This window comes from Lissotriton helveticus, chromosome 2_1 (genome assembly GCF_964261635.1).
Source record: "Lissotriton helveticus chromosome 2_1, aLisHel1.1, whole genome shotgun sequence".
In the NCBI taxonomy this organism is placed as follows: Eukaryota; Metazoa; Chordata; class Amphibia; order Caudata; family Salamandridae; genus Lissotriton; species Lissotriton helveticus.
The window spans coordinates 554,300,953-554,323,866 of NC_136059.1; the positions used below are offsets into that span (position 1 = coordinate 554,300,953).

The 22,914-nt window shown below is 44.0% G+C and overlaps 1 protein-coding gene across 1 annotated transcript in view; it reads left to right on the plus strand.

The window, feature by feature from the left end:
* Nucleotides 1–22,914, plus strand: part of WDR41 (WD repeat domain 41) — a 497,424-nt gene that overhangs the window by 302,152 nt on the left and 172,358 nt on the right. Inside the window, exon 9 of the mRNA XM_078675219.1 lies at nt 16,664–16,848. Within this exon, the coding sequence (XP_078531345.1) occupies nt 16,664–16,848 (185 nt within the window). The remainder of the gene's footprint in view (nt 1–16,663; nt 16,849–22,914) is intronic.

Below are 22,914 nucleotides of genomic sequence, written 5' to 3' on the forward strand. Positions count from 1 at the left end.
TGCGAGCCAGTCCAAGGCTTTATTACCAATGCCGATGGCAGCGAGGGATTTGAGAAGGATACTGTGCAACACAGTATCAAAAGCTGCGCTGAGATCAAGTAGGATCAGCGCAACTGTTTCTCCTCGGTCCAAAAGCAAGCGCAGATTGTCTGTAACGCCCAATAGGGTAGTCTCCGTAGAGAAGCCAAGGCGGAATTCGGACTGGGATGGATGTAAAAGGCTGTTATCTGTTACAAATTTTGAGAGATGTACATGTATATGTCGTTCCAAAATTTTCGAAAATGCCGGTAATAGAGAAATGGGACGGTAGTTGGCGGTTACCTTAGGATCCGCCAGCGGCTTCTTTAAGAGCGGGGTGACCATAGCATGCTTCCAACAGCTGGGAACGGTTGCAATACCCAGCGAGTGGTTCAACATTTTGCAAATAGTGTAAAGATGTGGAGAATTCAGAGAGCGTAGTATCGGGGCGGGCAAAGGGTCTAGCGGAGATCCTGACTTGACTCTGCTCAATTTCTCTGACAGAGTTTCCGGACAGAGATCAGGCCAGAACGACAGTTGAGACGAAGGTGATACCAATGGGTGGACAGAATCTTCCCTAGTCGGAGGAGAAGTCGTAGAAACATTTAGGTTGCTTTGAGCAGAAATGTCCTGATGTATATTAGAAATTTTGGAAGTAAAATACTGGGCAAGCTCATCGCATTTCATGCTGGATAACTGGGGAGGTGTTGCCGTGGTCTGTGAACCAGCAAGCTCCTTCACCACGTGAAACAGAGTTTTTGATTTGTTCATTGCTTCGTTGATAGTCTTATTGACGTGGGTGGCCCTGGTTGTAGCGCACGCCTTATGATAACATTTCAGCTCTGTTTTATAGGCAGTACCAGATATAAGGGAATAGTCTTTCCTCCATAAACGTTCTAATTTCTTACATTTAGATTTGTGCACGCGGAGCGTCTCATTGTACCAAGGAGCGGGGGCTTTATGAATTATCCCTTTCTTGTGGGTAGTGGGAAGACAGGTATGTATGGCTTCAAAAAGCCAGTCGTTAGCGGCATTGGCCATCACATCCATATCCGCGGACGCGAATATATTTTCAGGGTTAAGATCAGTTAGGATTTTATTAAAAGCAACAGAGTCAAACTTTCATTTGTGTCAAGAGTTCATTTGTGGTGTGCCTAGAGTGTTGCTGCTGTGTGTGTGTTGGCAAGCTCTTTACACATTGCCTCTGGGATAAGCCTGACTGCTCGATCCAAGCTACCATGGGGGTGAGCAGGGGTTATCTTTGGCGTGTAACTCCATTGCCCTCACTAGAGTGGGGGTTTCTGCCTGGCTTAGGCGCATGCCCTAGCCAGCCAGAAATCCCATTTCTAACAGCGAAAAATTACACCAGGGTGTCAAGGCACTGGGGGCCGTCGGGAAGATTAAGCAAGCTATTTTCTAGAGTCACATGGTGCTGGGCTGATCTGCCGCCGGGGATCGAACCGTGAGCCCTCAGGTTCCAGAGTCAGTTGCCCTGGCCGCTGCGCCACACCTCTTCCCCATCCCTGCCTATTCAGGTCAGCCAATTGTTTAATTCTGGGAGACATATTTCACTCATTTGCGTCTATTCAGATGCTAATTACTGTCTGGCAGAAGTGGAAAAGCAAAAGCAATAGGCCTCTAGGGGCCTTTTACAGTGAAAAAGTACATTTCTAAAAGTATTATTTCACTAATACTTTTCAAAAAATCCGACTTCCGCAGCACGAGACATTTAGTGAGGGAAAATCGGGGAATCTGAGCTGACCTAGGAATCGCACATGCTCGTGCGTGTGCGTTTCCTTTTCAGCAACCCCATTGGCCTTAGTGTGCGTCTTTTAATGAAAGACTGCACGCTATTGGCCAAAGGCAGGCGCATTGCTCCGCCCACGGATCATTGGTGTCTATTACGCGCTTGGTAAAGAAATAGAAAAAACATCTATTTCTTACTTTTGGTATAATCGCTTTACTTATAACTTTAAAAGTAAAGAGCGGGTGCCGCGATTATACCAAAGGTTAAGAAATAGATTTGTTTTTCTATTTCTTTTTTCTTTCACTGATTCCATTCGTACTCCCTTTGGTCACCCACTCCCATCATCTAGCATTACTCTCCCACTGGCATTCTGCACACTCACTATATTCAAGTTTCTCACCTTAATTTCTTTGGGCTATGTTTTGTGCCCCGCCCCCCCCCCCCCCGCATTGGCACTGACTTACCCCATTGTGAGCGAGCTCAGTCTAGCCCCCTCTCCGTCCAGCCGCTCCCCATGCAGGCTCTGTCTTGTTTGTTAAATGTGGCTAATGAAGCAGCAGATAATGGATCACACACAAATCAATGACGAGGAAAACACAGCTGAATTACATAGTTCAAGTGGTCCCGCCTAAAGCAGAGCTCCAGCCTTCATAGGCTACAACGCCAGCCTCACCTTAGAAGCCAGTTAGGGACGGTTGAGGTCAGGAGCACTTGACTGTCCAGGCCAGGCCACATTAGGCTAGGCAAGTGCCAGGGGTGGGATGTTCTATTGTGCTTACTGCTTATTGTGCACTATGGCGGTGCTGTCAGATGTGTGCAGACTTCTCTAGATCCTCGTTTCATGACCCCAATATAGAAGAGCTATTAAAAAACATCACTCGCTTCCTCAACATATCACAGCAGTACTTTGTCAAAATAACGTGGTGATGCATATAAACATGTATTATATACTAGGTACTTTCAAGTAAGTTAAATATTCCAACCAGGTGTATCCCAATTTCACCATGTTGAAGAGTGGGCACAGGCACTTTATCACTGATTAGCGTTTTTAAAGTGCACAAAATTCTACAGCTATCTAAAATGTAGGGTCATGTTAAAGGTGAAAAGTCTAGGGTGACCCTGCGGAAAGCACAAGTTTCCTACAGCAAGGCACTGCACAAACGGACCACCTGCCAATGGATTGTTCTCTGCATAAAGATCTGTTAAGCACTGTTGAAGAAGCAGCCTCCAGAAAGCTGCCGGGCTCATTCCCACTATAGCTAATGCTGCTGCCATGCGCCAGCACCCGGATTACCAGTCCTGGAGACATATCAGGAGGCTACGTGGGTGTGGATACGTAGGTTCGTGAAGCACTACAGTCTCGAAAGTCAAGTACATTGAGAGGAGCAATTTCTGCCGGACCTTTTGACCTGAGCCTGTTCACAGACCCACCACCTAGGGGCATACTGCTATTGTATCTATTCACAAGGTGAGGAAAATGTGGTGAGAAGAACAAGGTACTTGCCTTTTGGTAATGATCTTTCTGGTGGGTACTCTAACTGCTAATCCTCACTGAACCTCCTACCTCTCCATTCTTTGAACTGGACTTTTTACAATCCAACACTGCCCCAATCGCGAACTTTGCACGCTGTTCTTGACAATCTGCTGCTGGGCGAAGCATCTGAGGGAGCGGACAACCTAAGAAACCAACTGCCATCAGCGCACGAGTGGCACTTGTATGCTGCTCTGCCCATCACTTTCAGAGCGGAATGCTGTTGGTGCATAGCTGCAAGAGGCCACCTACTGGTGTGCAGGAGTGCTGCTTTAAAGTTTACGGATCCATTCTGAGCTTGGGGAGTATTCATAAGATGAGGAATCTGCGGTTAGAGTATCCACCATATAGATTGCTACCAAAAGCAACTAACTTGTTTTTTTTGTCTCTCTCATTAAGCACAGTTCATAGCAGATAGCCCAACACATACGCACCCCAGTAGGTGACATGAAAGAGGGGAGAGATGTAGAAGGAAGATGCTCTTGTTACCCTCTTACTTTTTGACCTAGTTTGTAAAGAAATAAAAAAAACTTTTGGATCCGGAGTAACACAGTGTCAAAGTATATCTCTCGCCTGTAATGTCAACTAGAATATGAAATGCCCATTCCTATTTAAGGATATACTCTAGAGATGCTGCTTGTCACACTGCACCCTTTTCACAAGGGTACATTTGGTAATAATTGTAGATTTAGGTCCAGATGGGCCTTTTTTATGCCTGCAGTAATTCACAAAGGCAATCCTGATAGGTGTAAACCCATTTAAGGGGATGGAAATCTCTGCCACAAGTGCAAAACATTCGGCAACCGTAAATGCCGTTCAGGAGGTGGGAAGGGGATGTTCAAAGGAATCGTTTGCCTAGGAAGTTTGGGAACGCTCACACACGTGTACACTTGTGGGCATTTTCTCGCTACACCAGCTCTCTTTTCCACCCTGGTAAGAGTCGTAAATGTAATCTCGGACTGTACTAGCATACAGGATGTGACTAACAAATAAAAGTATATAAAGCAACGGGTGGCCATCTTGCAATGGTATTGTACATAAAGTATCTTTTTATTTCCAACATGGGTGCCACATTTAGAACTATTGTGTTTGCTAAAACAGTCATACACTATTACAGTACTATTCCATGATTGTTGCCAAGTTTAGATTCAGTGACCCTCCAGCATCCTGTGTACTGAAGATGGAATGAGCAAATAGTCGAACACCACTATCTAGTAAGTTGTAGCATGGTCTCAAAATGAAAACAAGAAGTTCAGAAATGAAAGGGGACCTATAAAAGATAAAATGGAAAACTAATGGACTGGCCCACCTGCCCTGGCACTGAGGCGCACACAGTTGCAGGCGGATGTGCACATGGGATCAGACAAATGCTCTCACATAAAGGAAAATAGAGCGCATGGGGCAGAAGTGGGCTGCCCCACGCTGTAAATGACACCCATGCCGACAAGTGGTAGAAGACGGCTGATCCAAAGCCGCTCTATGCATGTTAATGTATATATATTTATTTGTATGTGTTAATGATTTTTTTATTACAAATTCTAGAAGACCACTAAGCTTGTCAGACCTTTAGAAGAGGTTTTAGCAAGAGTTATTACAACATAAATCTTCTACCCCATGGCTTGTTAAATGGGGTAATCAACACTAAAATGCTTGCCTGTAAAGGTTACATTTTTGATACGTTTTCGCAATGAACAAATAAAGACAAAAAACATTTAACACAGACCTACTGAAGTGTGCTTAAGATGGCAACTATCATGCATAAACATATACAATTAAAAATATGTACAAAATTGCAGCTGGCCTAATAATATAGCTCCTCTTCCAAAATGGCCTTCATAGGATTATTACAATGAGAATTGTATACACCCAAGGTTTGTCGGAGGAGGTGACCAACATCAAAATATTTTCCTTGTACTGTAATTGTGAATTTTCATGTAGCAAGATACCCGTCTACAGCCTGTAGCACAGTGTGATAACGATCCACTGTAAAAGGCCTATTGGCTTTAACAAATGCATTTCATACTAAATAAGCCAGACCTACTGCCTTTGTTATACATTTTTGTAGGAAACAGGTCAGGATTATGGCATCGGACGTTACCTTTTCTGAGTAGACCAGTCCAGCTTGCAGCCTTTATCATTGGCTTGTCACCATAACTGCCCAGGCCTATTGTGTTGATAGTAAACTTTCCCACAAAACAACTATCCGGCTTACAGTCATAAAAGTACAAATGTATACAGAATTACAGTTGGTAAAGCAAAATACTATCACTCCTATGAGGGCCTGTAAGGATTTTTACAGTGAAAATCTTCTATCTCTACTGTTTATCAGAAGGGGTAGCCAGCACCAAAACCTTTATGTAGTATGGTAATCTCTGAGATTCCATGTGACGAAATTACTCTCTAAGTAATCACATTTCACCCTTAAATGCCTTATGACATTCACATTTGCTTTTTACAATAAATACATCACACCGACTGCCTTTATACAATTCTGATAGTCTTCTAGCCGCAGATTCCTCACATTTTGAATATTATTATATTATTTTGAAGATAATGCCTCATCTCACTGGAGCCGGATAATTTTTAGCAGTACATTTGCATGCCAGTAGGTGGCACCGTGCGGCTGTAATGCTGTTCCACTGCATATTTACAGCTCCTCTCCCACGCCTGACCTCTGTTCCTTTCTTTCCACTCCACCAGACGTGGATCCGAGCTACCGCTTGTCTCTTTGAGAACCTTACCTCATTCAAATACTTTCTTTACAGTGTGCAAGGGACATGTCCCCAAAAAGACAGGTTTTAAAACTTGTTAAAACTGTTGTAAATAAATGTCTATGAGAGATATTCATCAGATTTGCCTGTGGTTCCTGGGGTTGAGGCTGGTGATGACTGTGCATTGATGAATCCAAAGGCCTTATGAGACCGTGACGCGAAACTCTACATCATCAAGCATCAGAAGACTAGGCAACAAGACCGGTCCTTTTCTGAAATGCTCTCCCATTCACGATCCAGAGGTTGCAGGAGACGTTCCAGAGGTCAGTCTTCATCTCGATCAAGTCTTCAGGTAAGTAGAGAAAAAAATACAAAATCTAAGCCCCTCCCTGCATTAGCACGCCCCTGAGTGAGAAGGCGTGGGGACAGCAACATGTGTCTCAATCTTGCTCCCGAAGTCATTTGACTTTGGAGCAGATCCGACAACTTGTTCCTGCACAACCCGAGTTTCCTGGGCCATCCACCACTCCTGAACAGATTGAAGAGCTCTGCAAGGCCATGCTCTGTCTATTTGGATCCCTGTCGATCTCCCCTGTCACACCTGCCTGTCCCCACGGAGCAGAACGTTTCTCCACTGGAATTACTGCCCTCAGTGCCAGCTGGACCCTATAGAAACCCTACGGGCCGCCCCCAGCTCCAGTCAAGACTGCCTCCGGCCCCATGGGCCACGGCAGTGCCCGGTACTTTTACACCAATACAGACTCCATTGATGGTGGAAGATCAGGCCCCAGTTGTACGCTCTGATGAGAGTCAGTTCTGTTTCAAACATGGCTGTGCTCTGCCGTCGTAAAGTATCCACTTCCTCCTCTAGATCTGCCTCTGCCAAGATGAATGCACACCCTGCATTGACTGTTCTGCATGGATTCGGACAAAGATGACTTTTTAGGTGATGAGATAAGCCAGCATTATTGCGAGAAGAATTGGTATGATGACTTGCAGGAGGCTAATGATGGCCTTGATATCTCCCTGTGAGGTGGGCCTCCTCACACCCTCCGGTCCTGCCACTGAGGAGAGTGCTTCTTACGCCATGGCAATGTGTAGGGTGGCTAAAGCCCTTGACCTCAAGCTCCTCACCCTGGAGGTCAAAACCAGTGTTCCTACAGAAGTCCTTTAGCCGGGGAAACATCCACTGAACCCTTTTTATCTTCTAACTAGACCCTTATGAATATTTTATTGGGGACACGATCCAAACCCCTGATTTCATGACATCACCTCCTGACAATCCTTAATTTTTATCGCAGCCTCCTCTCCTGAAATCATGGTGGTGCACGCCTCTGCAGGCAAGATTAATTGCAACGTGTTCCCTACTATCCTCCCCGATAGAGAGTCAAAATTTGTGGAGACATTCTGGATAAAAGTAAACTCATCCACCAGTTTGGTGCTTGGCTCAGTGAATGCCAGGTGCTTGCTGGTGTGCCATTTCCACACCCTTTGGGAGTCAGGGCTCAAGTCCTTCCAGGGGTCCCTGAAGATCTTTGATCATCCTCACCCATCCCATACATAGTGGGGGTAATGTGGTTCATAATTCAGACACCACCAATTCATCGAACCATTTTTGATTCCCTCAGCATTGTTGCCGGTCCCTGCCATGCTTGCCTGTGGTCCACTAGTTTTTTAGGCGATGTCCAGTCGTCCCTCATGGACATGCCATTTATCAGTACTTGCCTGTTTGAGAATAAGACATACTCTGCTCGTAAGTGGTGCAAGGAGCGCAGGGCCATGGCTGGGTCCTTGGGATTGTCTGCCCCACCTTGCCAACCGCATCAGCCCTGACCCATCGTTTCCAGCTTCGGCAGAGTTGCCCTATACTGCCAACCAATCCGACCTCCACAAGGTGCCCAATAGTTTGACAGTCGAGGCCATGATGGTCACTGCCCCTGAGGTCAAGGTCAAGTGGCTGTCCAGTCCGCTTCCTCCCACCCCCCTGGAACCCCATTGCCAAACACCTTTAACATGCCCTTAGCGGAGCACAGCCACCCAGTGAGCGACAGGTTCCAACAACTCTTGCCGGGTTGGCAGGCCATAACATCGGACAGGTGGGTCCTGCAAATTGTTTGGTAGGGATATACACTACCTTTCCTTTCGATGCCTCTGCACCTTCCTCCACCCCCCCCCACCCCACCCCCCCAGCGACTGATAAAGGAACATCTCTCAGTTTTGAGAAGGGAAGTGCAAGCCATTTTGGCCAAAGGGGCTATTGAGAGGGTGCCCACTCCAGAAGTAGGATGTGGTTGTTATTCCCACTACTTATTGGACCTCATGAATAACGGTGTCCTTCATCCAATTTTAGACCAGCGCCCTCTCAGCGCCTTCCGTCAAAAGAAGAAATTCAAAATGTTCACGCTGGCTCAGGTCTTGTTTGCCCTTGACCCTGGAGACTAGATGGTGGCATTGGAACTGCCAAACTTTTAATTCCATATACTCATCCTGCAGACCCATTGGTGCTACCTGCGCTTCTTAGTCGAACAAGAGCACTTTCAGTTTGCTGAGCTGCCCTTTGGTCTCATCAGTGCCCCTTAAGTGTTCCGAAAAGTGATGCCAGTGATAGTAGCACATCTTTGGTGGTAAGGGGTCCCAATTTTCCCCTGCCTCATCAACTGGATTTTGAATACGGGCTCGCCCCAGGCAGTATTCAACCACCTTCAGGCAACAACTTACCTCCTGTCACCTTTTGGGTTCACTATCAAAGTGTCAAAGTCACACCTCAATCCTTCATCTGAGCCATTCTGGACATGGTTCAGTTTCGTGCCTTATCTCCAGGAAAGAGAGTCCCGCACATTGCGGCTATGACAGGATCTTTCGCCCCTTGTCCTGGATATCAATGAGATTAACTGAATCTGCTGGGAATGATGGCCTTCTGCATCCTGCTGGCCAAGTACTCTAGGTGGCATATGCGGGCTCCTCACTGAGATTTGAAGTCACTGGGACCTCTCTGACCACGTTCACATTTGGAGGCCATTGGTAGTTACCTACCACTTCCCTCCCAGAGCTGACAGTGGTAACTGATGCATCGCTTCTGGGTTAGCATGACCATCTGGCAGAGCTGGTTCTGGCATGGGCCCAGCTCCATATAAACCTCCTAGAGCTAAGGGCCATCCGCTTTCTATTGAAAGGCTTTCTTCCAGCCATCAAGTGGAGACTGTTACAGATGCTCACACTACTGTAATGTGGTACTGCAACAAGTGGGGCAGTGGGGTCACAGAACCTGTGCCAGGTGGCCCTACGCCTCTGGAAATGGCTGGACCACCAATGATGTTTCTTGGTGATGAACCACTTGGCAGGATCATTGAATGCCAGGACAGATGCACTCAGCTGTTGGTGCCTAGTGGATCACGAGTATCAGTTGCACACTGAGGTATAAAGTATAAAGTATTTTATTGTGATGATTATTTAAAATCTTACAACATAGTGCATATAAAAAAGACTTTTAAAAATATGTTACAGCATAAAATCGCCTAAAATTATCATTGCAGGACCTTTACAGACAATTAAGTTTTACAGTAGTAACGTCTTCTAGTTTCCTTTTAACCAGCAGCAGGAACTTTACGAAGAATGCGTTAAGAGCAATATCGTTTGGGTCCATACACTTAATCACTGCCTGCCTGCATGTCCATATGCCTCGTGATTTTAAAGGAAACTTGAGCATTGATTTTCTCTCTTGCAGGAGTGCAGGGCAGATACACAAAAGATGTTGAATGTCTTCTTCGCCCATGTTACATAATCTACATTTCGTTTGAGTTTCTTGAAATTCCCATGGCGGAAGATGACATCGGCCTGGCAGGGATCCAAATCTCGCTTTAATAAGCACCTGCTTATTTTTTTCCGTCCACGGGGTTTTCAGATATTGTTGTATCTCCTTCTTTTTATAGCCATTTAGCACCGTCCAGGCATGTTTTCTGTTGGTGAGTGTAGCCTTGTCCTTTAAAATGGATAGGTGGTCTACAGCTTTATTAATGATTTTCTTAAATGAAGACTTGGTTATGTTCATTTCCCATATCGGCATAACCCCAAATTCATTAATCGCATCTCTAAGGTAGAGAGCTGCACTAGAGTTAGTGTCCTTCTTAATTTCTCTCCATAAGAGCAAAGATATCTCATTTTGATGGTCACTTTTTATTTGGTTCCAAACTTTAATAAAGTGGCCTTGCCTTGTAACGTGTTGATTTGTTAGGCCGAACTCCATCCTTACTTGTGCTGGGGAAGCGTTCACTGGGAGATGGAAAAGCGCTCGGTATACTCTGGTCATAATTTTATTCAAAGTATCACTATCTTTACCCATAAGTGCTTCACTCCCATATGTAATAGTGGGTAGGAGTTTTGCACCAACAATGCTCAGAAGAGGACCATAGGTCAGGCTAGGGAGAGACTTTTGCACAGTTCTAAATGCAGCAATTAGTGTGTTTGCTTTCCTATTAGCATCAGCTTTTTGAAGATGGTAATTGCCCTTTGCATCGAATAGTACCCCCAGGTATTTGTAAACCTCAACTTGTTCAAGCTCGATTTTATCCATGAACCATTTACTTTTTTGTTTTATCTTTGCGTTTTTAGCAACTACCATAATCTTAGTTTTGTTCTCGTTTATAACCATTCCATTCTCTTTTGAGTAGGTATAGGTCCTTTTCATTAATCGCTGAAGGCCCACTTTTGTGTGACTCATAAGTATGACATCGTCGGCATACATCAAACTTGTGAGCCATCTATCAGCTAATTTCGGCGGATGGGCATTTTCATTGTCCAATAACCCTGGTAGGTCAGCAAGAAACAAATTAAAAAGAAGGGGGCTAAAACACAACCCTGCTTCAATCCTTCATTTGCTGGGATCTCAGTAGATAGTGTGTGCCCGTCACCCATCCTCACCCTCACCCATGTCTCTGAGTATAGGAGGCGAACTAGCTTGAGCAATGGAGCTGGAATTTTCATTTTTTCTAGTTTGTCCCAGAGTAATTTTCGATTTACGCAGTCAAATGCCGATTTGAAATCTATAAAGCAAAGATATAAAGGTCGATTTAATCTAAGCGATTTGTTCATAAGTAAGGCGAGAATCATTATGTTAGTAGTCGTTCCTAGTCCTTGAATAAAGCCTGTTTGATTTAAAGGCATTCTTTTTTCTGCCGTCACCCAGTCAGTTAGTTTAGTTAGTATTAGTCTGGCAAATAGCTTGGCATCCGAGTCTTGCAATGTTATCAGCCTGTAATTTTCCGGCAGTGCCCAATTTCCTTTTATAAATATTGGAGTTATTAGGGATCCACGCCATGACTTAGGTACCCTACCAGTCATCACAACTTCTAAGTACAACTTCTGTAGGATTGTTGCCCATAGAACCGGATTTTCTTTCAAAAGTGCAAATGGAATTCCATTTGGTCCTGGGGCGCCATTCTTCTGTCGTTTTATAAGTTTAATTAGCTCTTCTATTTCTATGGGAAATTGCATATCCGTATCACTATCTTGGTAGATAAAGTCATTCACATTGTCAGTTTTACGCCCCTGTTGCATTTCCATTGAGGAAGTGTGTATAAGTTCTTGATTCAGATGTCTCCTTAGGAACTTGACCCATTCCTGCTCAGTTAAGGGAGATGAGACTACTTGCTTGTTGGGTCTAGCAAGGCCATTAATAATGTACCAAAAGTCTCTTGAGTTCTTCAGTTTACTGGCGTGGAATATTTTTGCCCAAATAGCTTGTTTCGCTTTGTTTTTCTCGCTCCATATTAGTTTCTTCAAGTTCTGGTTTAGTAACTTTAGATTTCCAAGATTTTCCGTTTTTAGATACGGTTTTTTGCTTAGTCTGATAATCCTATTTCGTTCTTTCTTCAGTGATCTTATTGTATGTGGGAGGTTTAAATAAGCTTCGTTTTCCTTCTCCTGGACATTCCCATATTTAGACCTTTTTTTTCCTATTTGCCCTTGTGATGTAGTCAACATCCCAGTCAGGTTTTCCCATTGTTCAATTGCTGTTTTTGTTGCAGTATCTTTCATGCATTTTTCCGCGAACTTTTCCACTTGCTCATTAATTTCATCTTTATTACCTTAATTCCAAATCAATTTTTTATAGTTAGTAGTACCGCAATGCCCTTGGACCGTCGGATAGGTCTTTTTCATAGTAATTCCAATATCCATTAGTATTGTCTGCTGGGCATGATCACTCGCGTTTACTTTCGTTAGTTGGTATGAGATGATGCTTTGGAACATATATAGGGTTGTCATGGTGTAATCAATCCTGGATTTTGTCTTGTGCCCAAAATAACTGTATCTTGGTGGAACATCCGTTTTTAGTCTGCCGTTAAGTATTCGAAGACCCATAGCTTCCATATCCTTTACAAATTTCAGACCCATTTTGTTTTTATTGGAGTTATTATCAGTCCCTAGATCCTGCTCAGGTATTAACCATTGATGGTTTTGCAGTTGCGTGGTTTCATCTCTTAAGTGTTGAGACATTAAATTGAGGTTAAAGTCCCCGGTAATCAGAAAATCTGCTATTGGGTCCTCGAGCATTCTGTTAATTAGTACATTGTTCAGCGTTCCACATGTTTTCTCCCTACTCTTATTAGTGGGCAATATATAAACAGTAATCAAATATATTGTTCTAGGTTTTTGATTATTTATTTTATAGGTAAGTTTGACCATCAGAATGTTCGACTCATCTATTTCCACTAGCTCATGGTCAGTGTGCAACGCATTAGAAATGAATATAGCCTGCCCCCCACTGGCTCGCCCAAACGTTTGGTCTTTTTTTGCGTTTTCATAGTAACCTGCATAACCATGTAGCATAAATGGGTTAGATTCCCATGTTTCCTGCAGCACTACGATATCAGGGTTTCCCACTATCGAGTCTATATATGCGTTGTTAATTTTCCCCCTCAAACCGTTAATGTTCCATGAACATAGACTTATTATTTCTTTGTTTATGCTGTTAGCTCCTATTTGTAGTTGACTACTGTATCATTGTGTCTGGTTACTATGGAGTGCCAAGTTAATCAATTTTTCATTTATTTCTGTGTTTCTTTCTACCTCTTTTTGCAAGGTGTGACATTCATTTTTTTCTGGTGATCTACCAAGTGCATTTTTTAGGACTGATACAGTCTTTGTCCCTACCTTTTTTTGATCCAGTGGAGTATCAGCTTCTATAAAAGGGGTAGGGTAAACCTCTGGGATTTGTTTGGTGAGTATTATGCCCCAGGATTTAAATATCTTATGCTCCTTCATTATCTGGTCAGCTATGAATGTTGACGATAGTGAGATTAAGGTTGGGGTCTGGCTACTCTGGTCATCCTCCATAAATTGTACAGATATAATATCTTTAGTTGCAATGTTATTGAGTGAAGGTATGCATTTAAAAAGTCGCAGTAAATTCCCTCGATTAAGAATGTCGTGTCTACCTCTAGAGCGGAATTCTGGTGTAAATTTAAGTTTCTCACTAATTTCAGTAGTGTGTTGATTTGCAGCCTCCTTTATCTTAGTTTGTTTCGTTGTATAACTTACTGTTTTATTCCCATCCATGCTTTTAATCTGCAAATAATCACGTTCGGATGTTATAAATGCACACTGAGGTGGTCGAAGCAAAACCAAAGGGGAAGATGGACGGAGTGTTGAACAGTGCAAGCACTCACCCCCAGTCAAATGATCTGGGTTTAATCCATCATCATTCTGGGTGGTGCAACGTCCTTGTGTGAATGGGGAGAATCTTGGCTCGATCTATTCCTCACCACCGAGAATGTGCAATGTTAGCAATTCTGTACTCTGGAGTTTCCAAGGCGTCTTTTGCTTGGAGATGCATTCCACTTCGAGTGGAACTCAGACTCCTGTATGCCTTTCCACAGATATCACTCCTTGCCGAGTTCTCAAAATCAGGACAGACCAGGTCCAAGTCCTATTAGTGGCTATGGATTGGGCGCTAAGAAAATGGTATCCTAAACTTTTGGACTTGTGCATCTGTCCTCTGATCAGGCTGCCCAATCTGGAAGCCCTGAGGATCTTCTATCGCAGCAGCAGGGCAGGTTTCTGCACCGGGCCTTTGTAATCTCCTCCTTTATGCTTGTAGATTGAACAGCAACACTTTTGACCCTCCACTAGAGATGGTTGATGAAATCTTGGCAGCCAGGCGTCCCTCAACAAAAACTCTATATGCCTGTCGTTGGCATCAATTTGTGTTTTGGTGCGGTGCTCTTCATATAGACCCCCCTCTAGGCAAAGTTATCTAATGTTTTGTTCCTAACCCAGCAAGGCTTTGCTCTGGGCGTTAAGGGATCTTTCTGCTTTTTTTGCAGTTGAACCTTAATGTTATCTTTACATTTCTGATGTGCACTCCCTTCGACCCGCTTCACAGCTGCTGCTTGTGGCTTCTCACCTGCAAGACAGTGTTCTTTATCGCCTTAACATTGGCGCATGGAGTGAGTGAGCTTCAACCTCTTGGTGTCAACACGCCTTAAACCTCCTTCCCAGACAAGCTGGTTTTGCAGACACAGGCATTTTTGTTGCCTAAAGTTATGACACTGTTCTACATCGGTCTGAACATCACCTTGACAGCATTCTATACTCTGCCTCACCTCTATAAGGAGGAGTAAATACTCCATCGCTTGGACCCGAAGAGAGCACTGAGCATTTACTTAGATCACACCAAAGAACACCTGGTGAACTGTAAGCTCTTTGTGGGGTTCTCTGGAGCAAGAAAATGCAAGGCTGTGCAGAAGAAAACAATCTCCTGCTGGATCATGCTCTTCATTAAGATCTGCTATGCATTGACTAAAAAGCAGCCTCCGGAAGTACTGTGTGCTCATTCTACCAGGTCCAAAGCGGCTAGCACTGAGTTGGCATGCAGAGACTCTTTCCTGGACATTTTCCAGGCATCTATGTGTGCATTACTCCATACGTTCATGAAGCGATATTGCCTGGACAGTCCGTTCTGCCAAGAGGGACTTTTTATCTGCTGTGTCCTTCAGGACTTTGTGGTTTTGGTCCAGTCACAAGCCCACCTCCAAATAGGTACTGCTATGATATGTATTCAAAAGGTGAAGAATCTGTAGCTAGAAGTCTCTATCAGAAGACTAGGTACTACTGATAGCAATGAGTTAGAGGTACTACTGAAAAGTTTTTAGATACAGTCTGACTAGGGAATGTGTAAAAAGTGAGGAATCTGCTGCTAGTCTCTACCAGAAAAAGCATTACCAAAGGTAAGCAATTCGATCCTCAGGCCTATAGCTTTGATCATTGGCTTGCCTCGATAATATGTGTATTTGTAAAGTGTACTTATGCCCTGAAGGGTATCTTGGTGCTAAAAAAACTGATGTTTATTGTTAACCACCTCAGTGGTACAAATTTTATTGACCATGGAAGGATAAGAGTGGACCTTCTGGGACTCAAACCTTGTGGCCATGAGGTCAAACACGGATCCCTGGAGTTCGATGCATTAGTCTGTTGAGCCACCAGTGCGCCAATTCAGTCCTGCTGTAATGAGCATACACTTTCCCAAAATGTGCAATACAACAACTCCTTATTTTTTTAATGAAAGCACACAATTTCTACCCAATCAAATGCTGTACTCCAGGTAATGAACATGTGGGTGGAGCCTACTTCACGTCTCACTAGTGCTTCTGAAACCTCTTTTTTGTTCATCACATAAAGTCTGACAACAGCTGCTCCATCAGCCCGAACTTAAAAACAGAAAGGAGGCAAAAGAACATATACACTGGTGACACTAGGGGTCAGCCTCTCTTCACACATCTACAGCATCTCCTCTATTTCGCTCTTCAGGTACAAGCTAAAACACACCTGTTTTAACCATTGCTGACCCGGCATCCTCAAGCAGCAAACGTATATTGATTTACAAACACCTTTCCAGTCCTATATGATACTACTAGAGCCTCCCCAGGCAACCATTGTATTCATAATGAACAAATTAAATACATACTGCCTTATAAGGGGTTTTGTCTCGTCACTGCTAATCATGCTGTTACACCAAGAGTCCAAAAACCCTGGGTAGAGATGAAACTAGCTACTCTCTAAAAGAGGGATTTACTTTGAGTGGGCCCTTAAACCTATGAGAAGTGCCCAGGAGTTTCAGGTCATTTACCTGAGGTAGCATGATTGGTGGGCTCACTGCAAGAAAAACAACTGAGTCTGTTGAAAAATTACAAAGTGTATGGAAGTAAGGTTCGCCAGAGAAACAGAAAACCTTCTGTCCCAAAGGATTTAAAGGGGATAAAGAGCTGGGCATAGGCAGCAGAGTGTATGTCTCCAGTACTGTGGTACCCTTTTTAGTCATGTAAAAATGCAGGCAGAATCTCCCTGACTTAGAGGACATTCCATCAGTCTAGAGGAAGCAGGTCAGTAATCTAAGAGTTCATGAGTAGGTAATGTGTGATGTGTAAATTATGATGTATGTCTGCATATGTTGTATCCTAGGCCATGCAGATTAAATCAAATCACAATGTTGACCATACGTTTCTTAAAAATAGTTAACTTTTATTTAACAACCTTTTGAGTTATTTTTTTAATTTTAAAAACGGATGTTCTAGGCCAAGATCCTACTTGACTGTGTCTCTACTCTAATGTTCACAATACATTTGAATAGTGTCCTCACAAGTATGACCATTTGTTTTGCAGAGCTTACTTTTGTGAGTGGTTCTCTTGTTGGTGAGTTAATAGTCTGGGATTCTCTAGACTGGACCAAACAGTCATCCGAGAGCAGTTTCTGGGATCCTTCCTCACCTCAAGAAGCACATCAAGATATCAGACGGTGGAATCCACAAAATGATATTTCCATTCAGCATTTAGCAACTGATGGGCAGGTAGGAGAGAGCAGAATGCCATTTGCACATGGGGTGAAATTTGAAAGCTGAGAAACCCAAGAGGTTGAATGTTATAGTGCCTAATGGAATAGCCTACAGAAAATAGTATTATTGGTTTGCTTTTTAGATGCAGTTCATGGTTTTACAAAAAGAAAGGCAAATGTGCCATAGCGTCCAGAGCATTTGACTCCCCAAGTCAGCAGTTCTAAAGAAAATGACTCTCAGAGGCAACTAAATATAAAGATGCTTGACAATATTAGTCTATTTTTATTTCAAATATTTTGATTGTTAAAAATCAGCAAACATGAACTCTTCTTGTGAGCAAAAACGTTTATTAAAACACTTTTCCATCTGAAACACATTTAGCCTTTTAGTTTTAACATTCCTCTATATTTTATTCCTCTTTAGACTACAGTTCACTTTTTTGTTTACACCCTTATGTCTGCACGTAGTTCACATCTCATTTCCAGATCAAATTATTCAGCTCATTCTTCTGCTTTAATTCCTCTCAAGATCCTTTGAAATGGTCTCATCTATCTTTTTGTTAGGAGGTCTTTACTGAGTCAATTTGGGAAGAACAAAGATGTACAATTTTAGTGCAGTCTTAATCCTGTAGGGTACAATGTTAATGAATGAATCTTTATCTGTGCCAAACCTTTACTAATCTTTATACGTTTGTGTCCATTCTGATGTCGTATGCATAGATCAGTATTGACTACATGCTTACTCCTGGATGGCACAGACTTCACAATTCTCTTCACCTGAGTTTCTTGGAATATTTCATGAGAGTCCATTGATGGTAGCCTGTAACCTTAGGAATCTCAACCTAAACATGGGGGTCCTCTATCTCCAGTGACTGACCAACAACTTCTGCAAAATCACAGCATTAAATCATTTTGTCAACTTCAGGAGTTATTAAAACACTCTGTTGTGTTTCCTTTGCTGGCTCTATTCTGCAGAGACATAAGCTTACATTTCAATAGGTAAAGAGTTGTGGCTTCTGCGTTGAGTGTTGTAATTTCTTTTGAGTAGACAAAGGTCCCTCGATATTACATTCTCCTAGATGGTGCGTCTGTTTTGGCTGACACAGAAACCAGTTTGGAATCATATGCATAGGCTCTAATTTTATTTAAGGCTCCTTTCATGGAAAATATTGGTTTCAGCACACTAGTGACCCGACCCTTATTGTTTTGCACTAGGTCTAACGCCTAAAAATAATGGCTACTTTTGGATATTTCTTCATCTTGGTTACTTCTCCTCCCTTTTATACAGTGGCATTGTAAGAATTCTCCTTGATTGTCATAGATCAGAGCTGTCAGGAAAAACTTAGGAAGTTCTGCAGGGTACAGTAATGTGCAGTCACACAGGGAGCTGTCCCTTTGTTGTACGACTGCAGCTTCTTTTAAATCATTCTTTCTATGTTTATAGTGGGAGCCACAAATCTCACTAGCACAATTAAATGACAGTGAAAACAATAATGATCTTATGCTTCCTACCTTGCCCCACTGGCTCAGCACTTTTAAGAACTCTGTTCATACGTATAAGGTCTTGCCTTCATCAACCCTTGCTCTGTCGCTTGCTAGCGAAATTGTGTTCAACAAAGGGCCCATTGCTTACCATCTATGGGTTACATTGTCACTTTCAATTGCTGCCCTCTAATTGGGATTAGGGTCCTTCCACTGTTGGCACTGTGATTGAGGTACTATTTTTTATTTATTTTCTTTCTTCTTTCCCTGCTGTCCTTGTCCTTGTTGCTTCTTTTCCTCCCACCCACCTGTCCATGTTGCTTTCCCCTCATATTCTCCCCGTAGGTCGTGTTGCTTATTCCTTAACCACCCCCTCTGTGTACCTCTTGCTTATTCCCCCTTCCCCTCCCCCAGACCTAATTGGCTTTGCCAGTGCTCGTTTTCGTTCCACTTCCTGTTAGCACCCCTCTCTGTAGGCTGTATATAGGATGTACATTAGTAAGGGGGAGATGACTTCACTCATCACGTACGTCTATATCAGGTCATTACCACTCCAACCTGTCTTGGAGCCCTTACACCCCTTGTTGTGTAGATAGGCAATAGTGTCACTGTCTGGCATTCGCCCCCTACTTGATAGATCCATACCTGAAGCCTCACTTTGGGCACAGCCAGCTCTACTTCTCATCTTGGTAGCCTTACTTTTCTTTTAGTGATTACAAAATGTGTGTTAGACCCTCACTTTTAAGATTAATTGCTTGTTGTGATCCTATCGGAATTACTAATAACATCTGTTTTTTGGTACCCTGAAAATGTTTTATGCAAAATACCAGATTACGAACCAGATTCATGAATACTCCTTTTAGTGAGTACATTAACTCGTTTCATGCGTTTCGGCACTTCCGCAAAACAGGCGGGGCCGCATCGGCCATTGGCCGACGGCAGCATGGAAGGGGTTAATTGACCTCTGGCTGCTTCAAGCATGTAGAACCAGAAATGGAACCCAGGATTAAGGCAAACAGTCATCATTTTCATGTTACCTTTTTCATGTAGATTGCGGAAAAATATTTGAGATAAAGCTGTAGAAGAGCAACAAATTACATTTGACATTTAAGCACATCAGACACTTTCAGAAACATGAAAAACTAAGTAAATACTTAGGGCTCGATTAGGATGTTGGTCGGAGTTGCCTCCAACCAACACAGTTGCAGTCTCAGGACTGACCGACCTCCGGTTGGAGTTTCCGACACCGTAGTTACAATGTGACAGCACATGGTTCGGTCGCATACTCTCATTTCTCTATGGGAGCTTGTGTTGCTGCCGTAAACCAGCCGTAGCACAAGCACCCAATTTGAAATGGGAGATTGTGTTAATCCCTGCAGCACATGGCAGGCACCTCAAGGTGCCTGCCACATGGTGCAGGGATTAACAAGGGGGCACCATAGGTGCCCCTTTGGCCCCCAACCGGAGGCTGTAAGGAAAAGGGGGCCCTGCTGGGGCCCCCAAACTTTCTTCCCGCCAGGCTTTTCATGTCGGAAAGCCCGGCGTGGAAAGCCTGTTGGAAACTGAGCATCGTAATCCGAATGGCGGAAACGCCAGCCATTCGGATTACGGGCTGGTCTCCTAATGGGCGACGGGCTATTTGATCCCCTCAGATTCCAGCTGTAATGTAATTGGGCGGTAGAATTAAAAACTGCGTTGCGGCCAGGAAAGCCTCCCACTTGCGGTCAGAGGCTTTCCTGGCCTCATCCTAATAAGGTCCTAAGTGCCTTTGTTAATATATATGCTACAGTACATTAACTAAGAGAAGGATAAGTATTGCTTAGGTAGACCAGTGGCAGGAGGGCGTAGGGATCACCTTTCAATTATCCAAGCCAACCAAAGAATATCTTCTGTCTGTATCATTCACATGCTGTCTAGGATGAAATCACTACCATGTTTTATAGTAATTTAGTACAACTCAACTTTGTCACTTTCATATATCTAAGTCCTTGTGCCTTGTTCTTTAACAGTAGGGAAAGGCAAGTACTTTATGCGGGGCCACCTCAAGGCTGCATGCAATTAAATACAGGATTCTGCTAAAGTTAAATCAGAACACTTGTCAGTAGTTCTGTTGCAAGGTAGTGCAATCTCATCAATATATTCACTTAATATGAGTGGTATGCTACTCCTAAGTGTTGGGTATGAAGTCTAGCCAGCTGTGACTACTTCTGGGATTGTCTAGTCCTTGTGTCAGGCCATCAGCTACAGCAACGAGCCTGTGCTCCTGAAGGAATAATTTACAAAAAACAAAATCAAAATCGTAGAATAAAACAACTGATAGGTGTCTCTAGATCCTACCCAGTAGTATATGCAATGAATAATAACCAGTAATCCATAATAAATCAATTAACATGTGTGCGCTGTCTCTACTGTGAAAACCAGAGCGTTTATTACATTTGTGATTTAAAGCCAGGTGTGACCTTACTCTCTAAAGTGGTAGTTTGGTCGAGCAGTAAGGCAGTACCAGAGGACAGTGTAAAGCATTTGAGGAACACACTCAGTCAGCAAAAGGTTTCACCCACTCAAAGACTGAACTCCAGTCCAATTGTTTTTATATCAAAATATATAGTTGTTTTATTTCTAGAACCAACAGGCATAACAAATATACTGCTCTTAATATGAGAGGTCTCAGATGAGTACTTTGCAGAAAGGCAATACACTTTGTAAAGACAATAGGTACAGGGGTTCCAGTAGGCAACACAATTCTACACACAATTAAGCATTGAGCTCAATGGATTTCCTTATATAAACACAGGTGATTACTTTGTAGATTACTTTGGTAATTCCAGGACTGGCTCCTAGGTTCAGTACTGGGGTCTAAACTGGAAACAGTTTAGCAAAAACGTTTTAGGTATTGTGGTGATGTTTCAGGAATAAAAAGCTATTTTAAAAGTTCGCACTTAGAAACTTTCCAACAGAAATCTGGCAATGTTATCCAATGGGAGAAAATTCAGGTTGCAGGTAAAGTACGATCTTGTTACTTTTGTAATCCAGTACTGGTCTCCTGGGGCCAGCACTGGAGTCTCAACTCAAAACAGGTAAGTAATTAGGTTTCAGTATTTTGTATGATTTTTAAAGAATATTTCTAGTTTTCAAAAGTAGACACTTAGAAGAAATTTCATAGAAAAGCAGACAATGGATTCCTGCGGAGAAAATACAAGTTACTAGTAAACCCGCTAGGGATTACTTTTGCTTTTCAGCACTGGGCTACAAGGTACAGTACTGGCTCCTCTCCTGATCACCGGTGAGTATTTCAGAATTCGGATGATTTTATAGGAATATTTCAAGTTTTCAAAAGTAGATACAAGATTTTTCGAATCTAACCAGTCAATGTTATTCAATGGCAGGTAAGTGAGTTACCGGTTTCCTGGTGAGTACTCGACTGGTGAAGTTGTGGTTCTGGGCATAGACTCAGGGGTCTCCCAGGGTCAGGTAGGTACAGCTGGTTCACCCTCAGCGGCACAGGGGCAGCCGGGTGCAGAGGTAGTTAGGCCCAATGTTATGCAATGAGGGACGGGGGCCTCCGGTTGGTGGCTGTTGGCTAGCAGGCCATGCAGCTGTGGAAGCTGGTCTCCTGGTCACTTGCTCAAGGCAAAGGAGGAAGCAGGATAGGACAAAGGTGGCACGGCTATCGGTACTCGGGCGGCTGTGTGCAGGGTGCTTTTGAGCCGTTGGCCGCTCAATGTTATCGAATGGAAAAGGTCAAAAGTGAATAAAGGCTGCAGTCTCGGGGGCGTAGACTCTACAGGGGCGATCAGCATGTTGAAAGGTAAGTTAGAATCTTGCAGCACAGGTAGGTACCCCAATGGGGGGCACAGGGGGCCGTAGGGCACCGGGTGCAGAGTGTCTTTGGGTGTCGGAAAAGCTTACCCTCTGCTGGTCGCGGTTGGGGGGGGGCCTGGTTCTGAGTCTGCAGGCGTCGTCTGGTTCGTTGAGGAGGGTCTTTGGGCGCTGGACTTCGGGTCCCAGTCGCCGGGGGGACGTCCTCGTGGTCTTGGATCACTCGGGCAAGGGCTGGGCTCGGCGGGTGCAGAGTGGGCTGGTCCGGAGCTTCCTGGCTAGCACCAGGGGGGTTGTTGCAGCAGAGCCTTTGCTCATGGAGTCCCAGTCTTTAAGAGGGTCAAGGCAGGCAGGTCCTCTGGGTGTCCCAAGGTTGCTGTCCGCAGGAGTCGCCGGGATTTAGGCAGGAGCAGGTTCCAGTATCGACAGGCCAGTAGGGCTGGGGCCAAGTCATTTGTTGTTGTCCTGTTGTTAGCAGCTGCGCGGCGGGTCTTCTTCTTCTTGATCTTCTTTCTCCTTTTGGTATCGGGATCTGAGGAAGGAAGGTTCAGGGAGCCCCTAAATACTGAATTTAGGGGCGTTACAGGTAGGGCAAGGGCAGGGACCAATAGGTCCCTGTCCTAGGGTGGGTACACCCCCTAGCCTGCTCCTCTCCTGTGGGAGGGGGGCAGGAGCCTAGCTGGGATTGGGCAGGGCTCCCCATCTTCAAGATGACCGGAGCCCGGGGTCGTGCTTCACCTCGTCTCCCCCACCTGAGGGGTGGGGTTGGCACAGGCTGGCA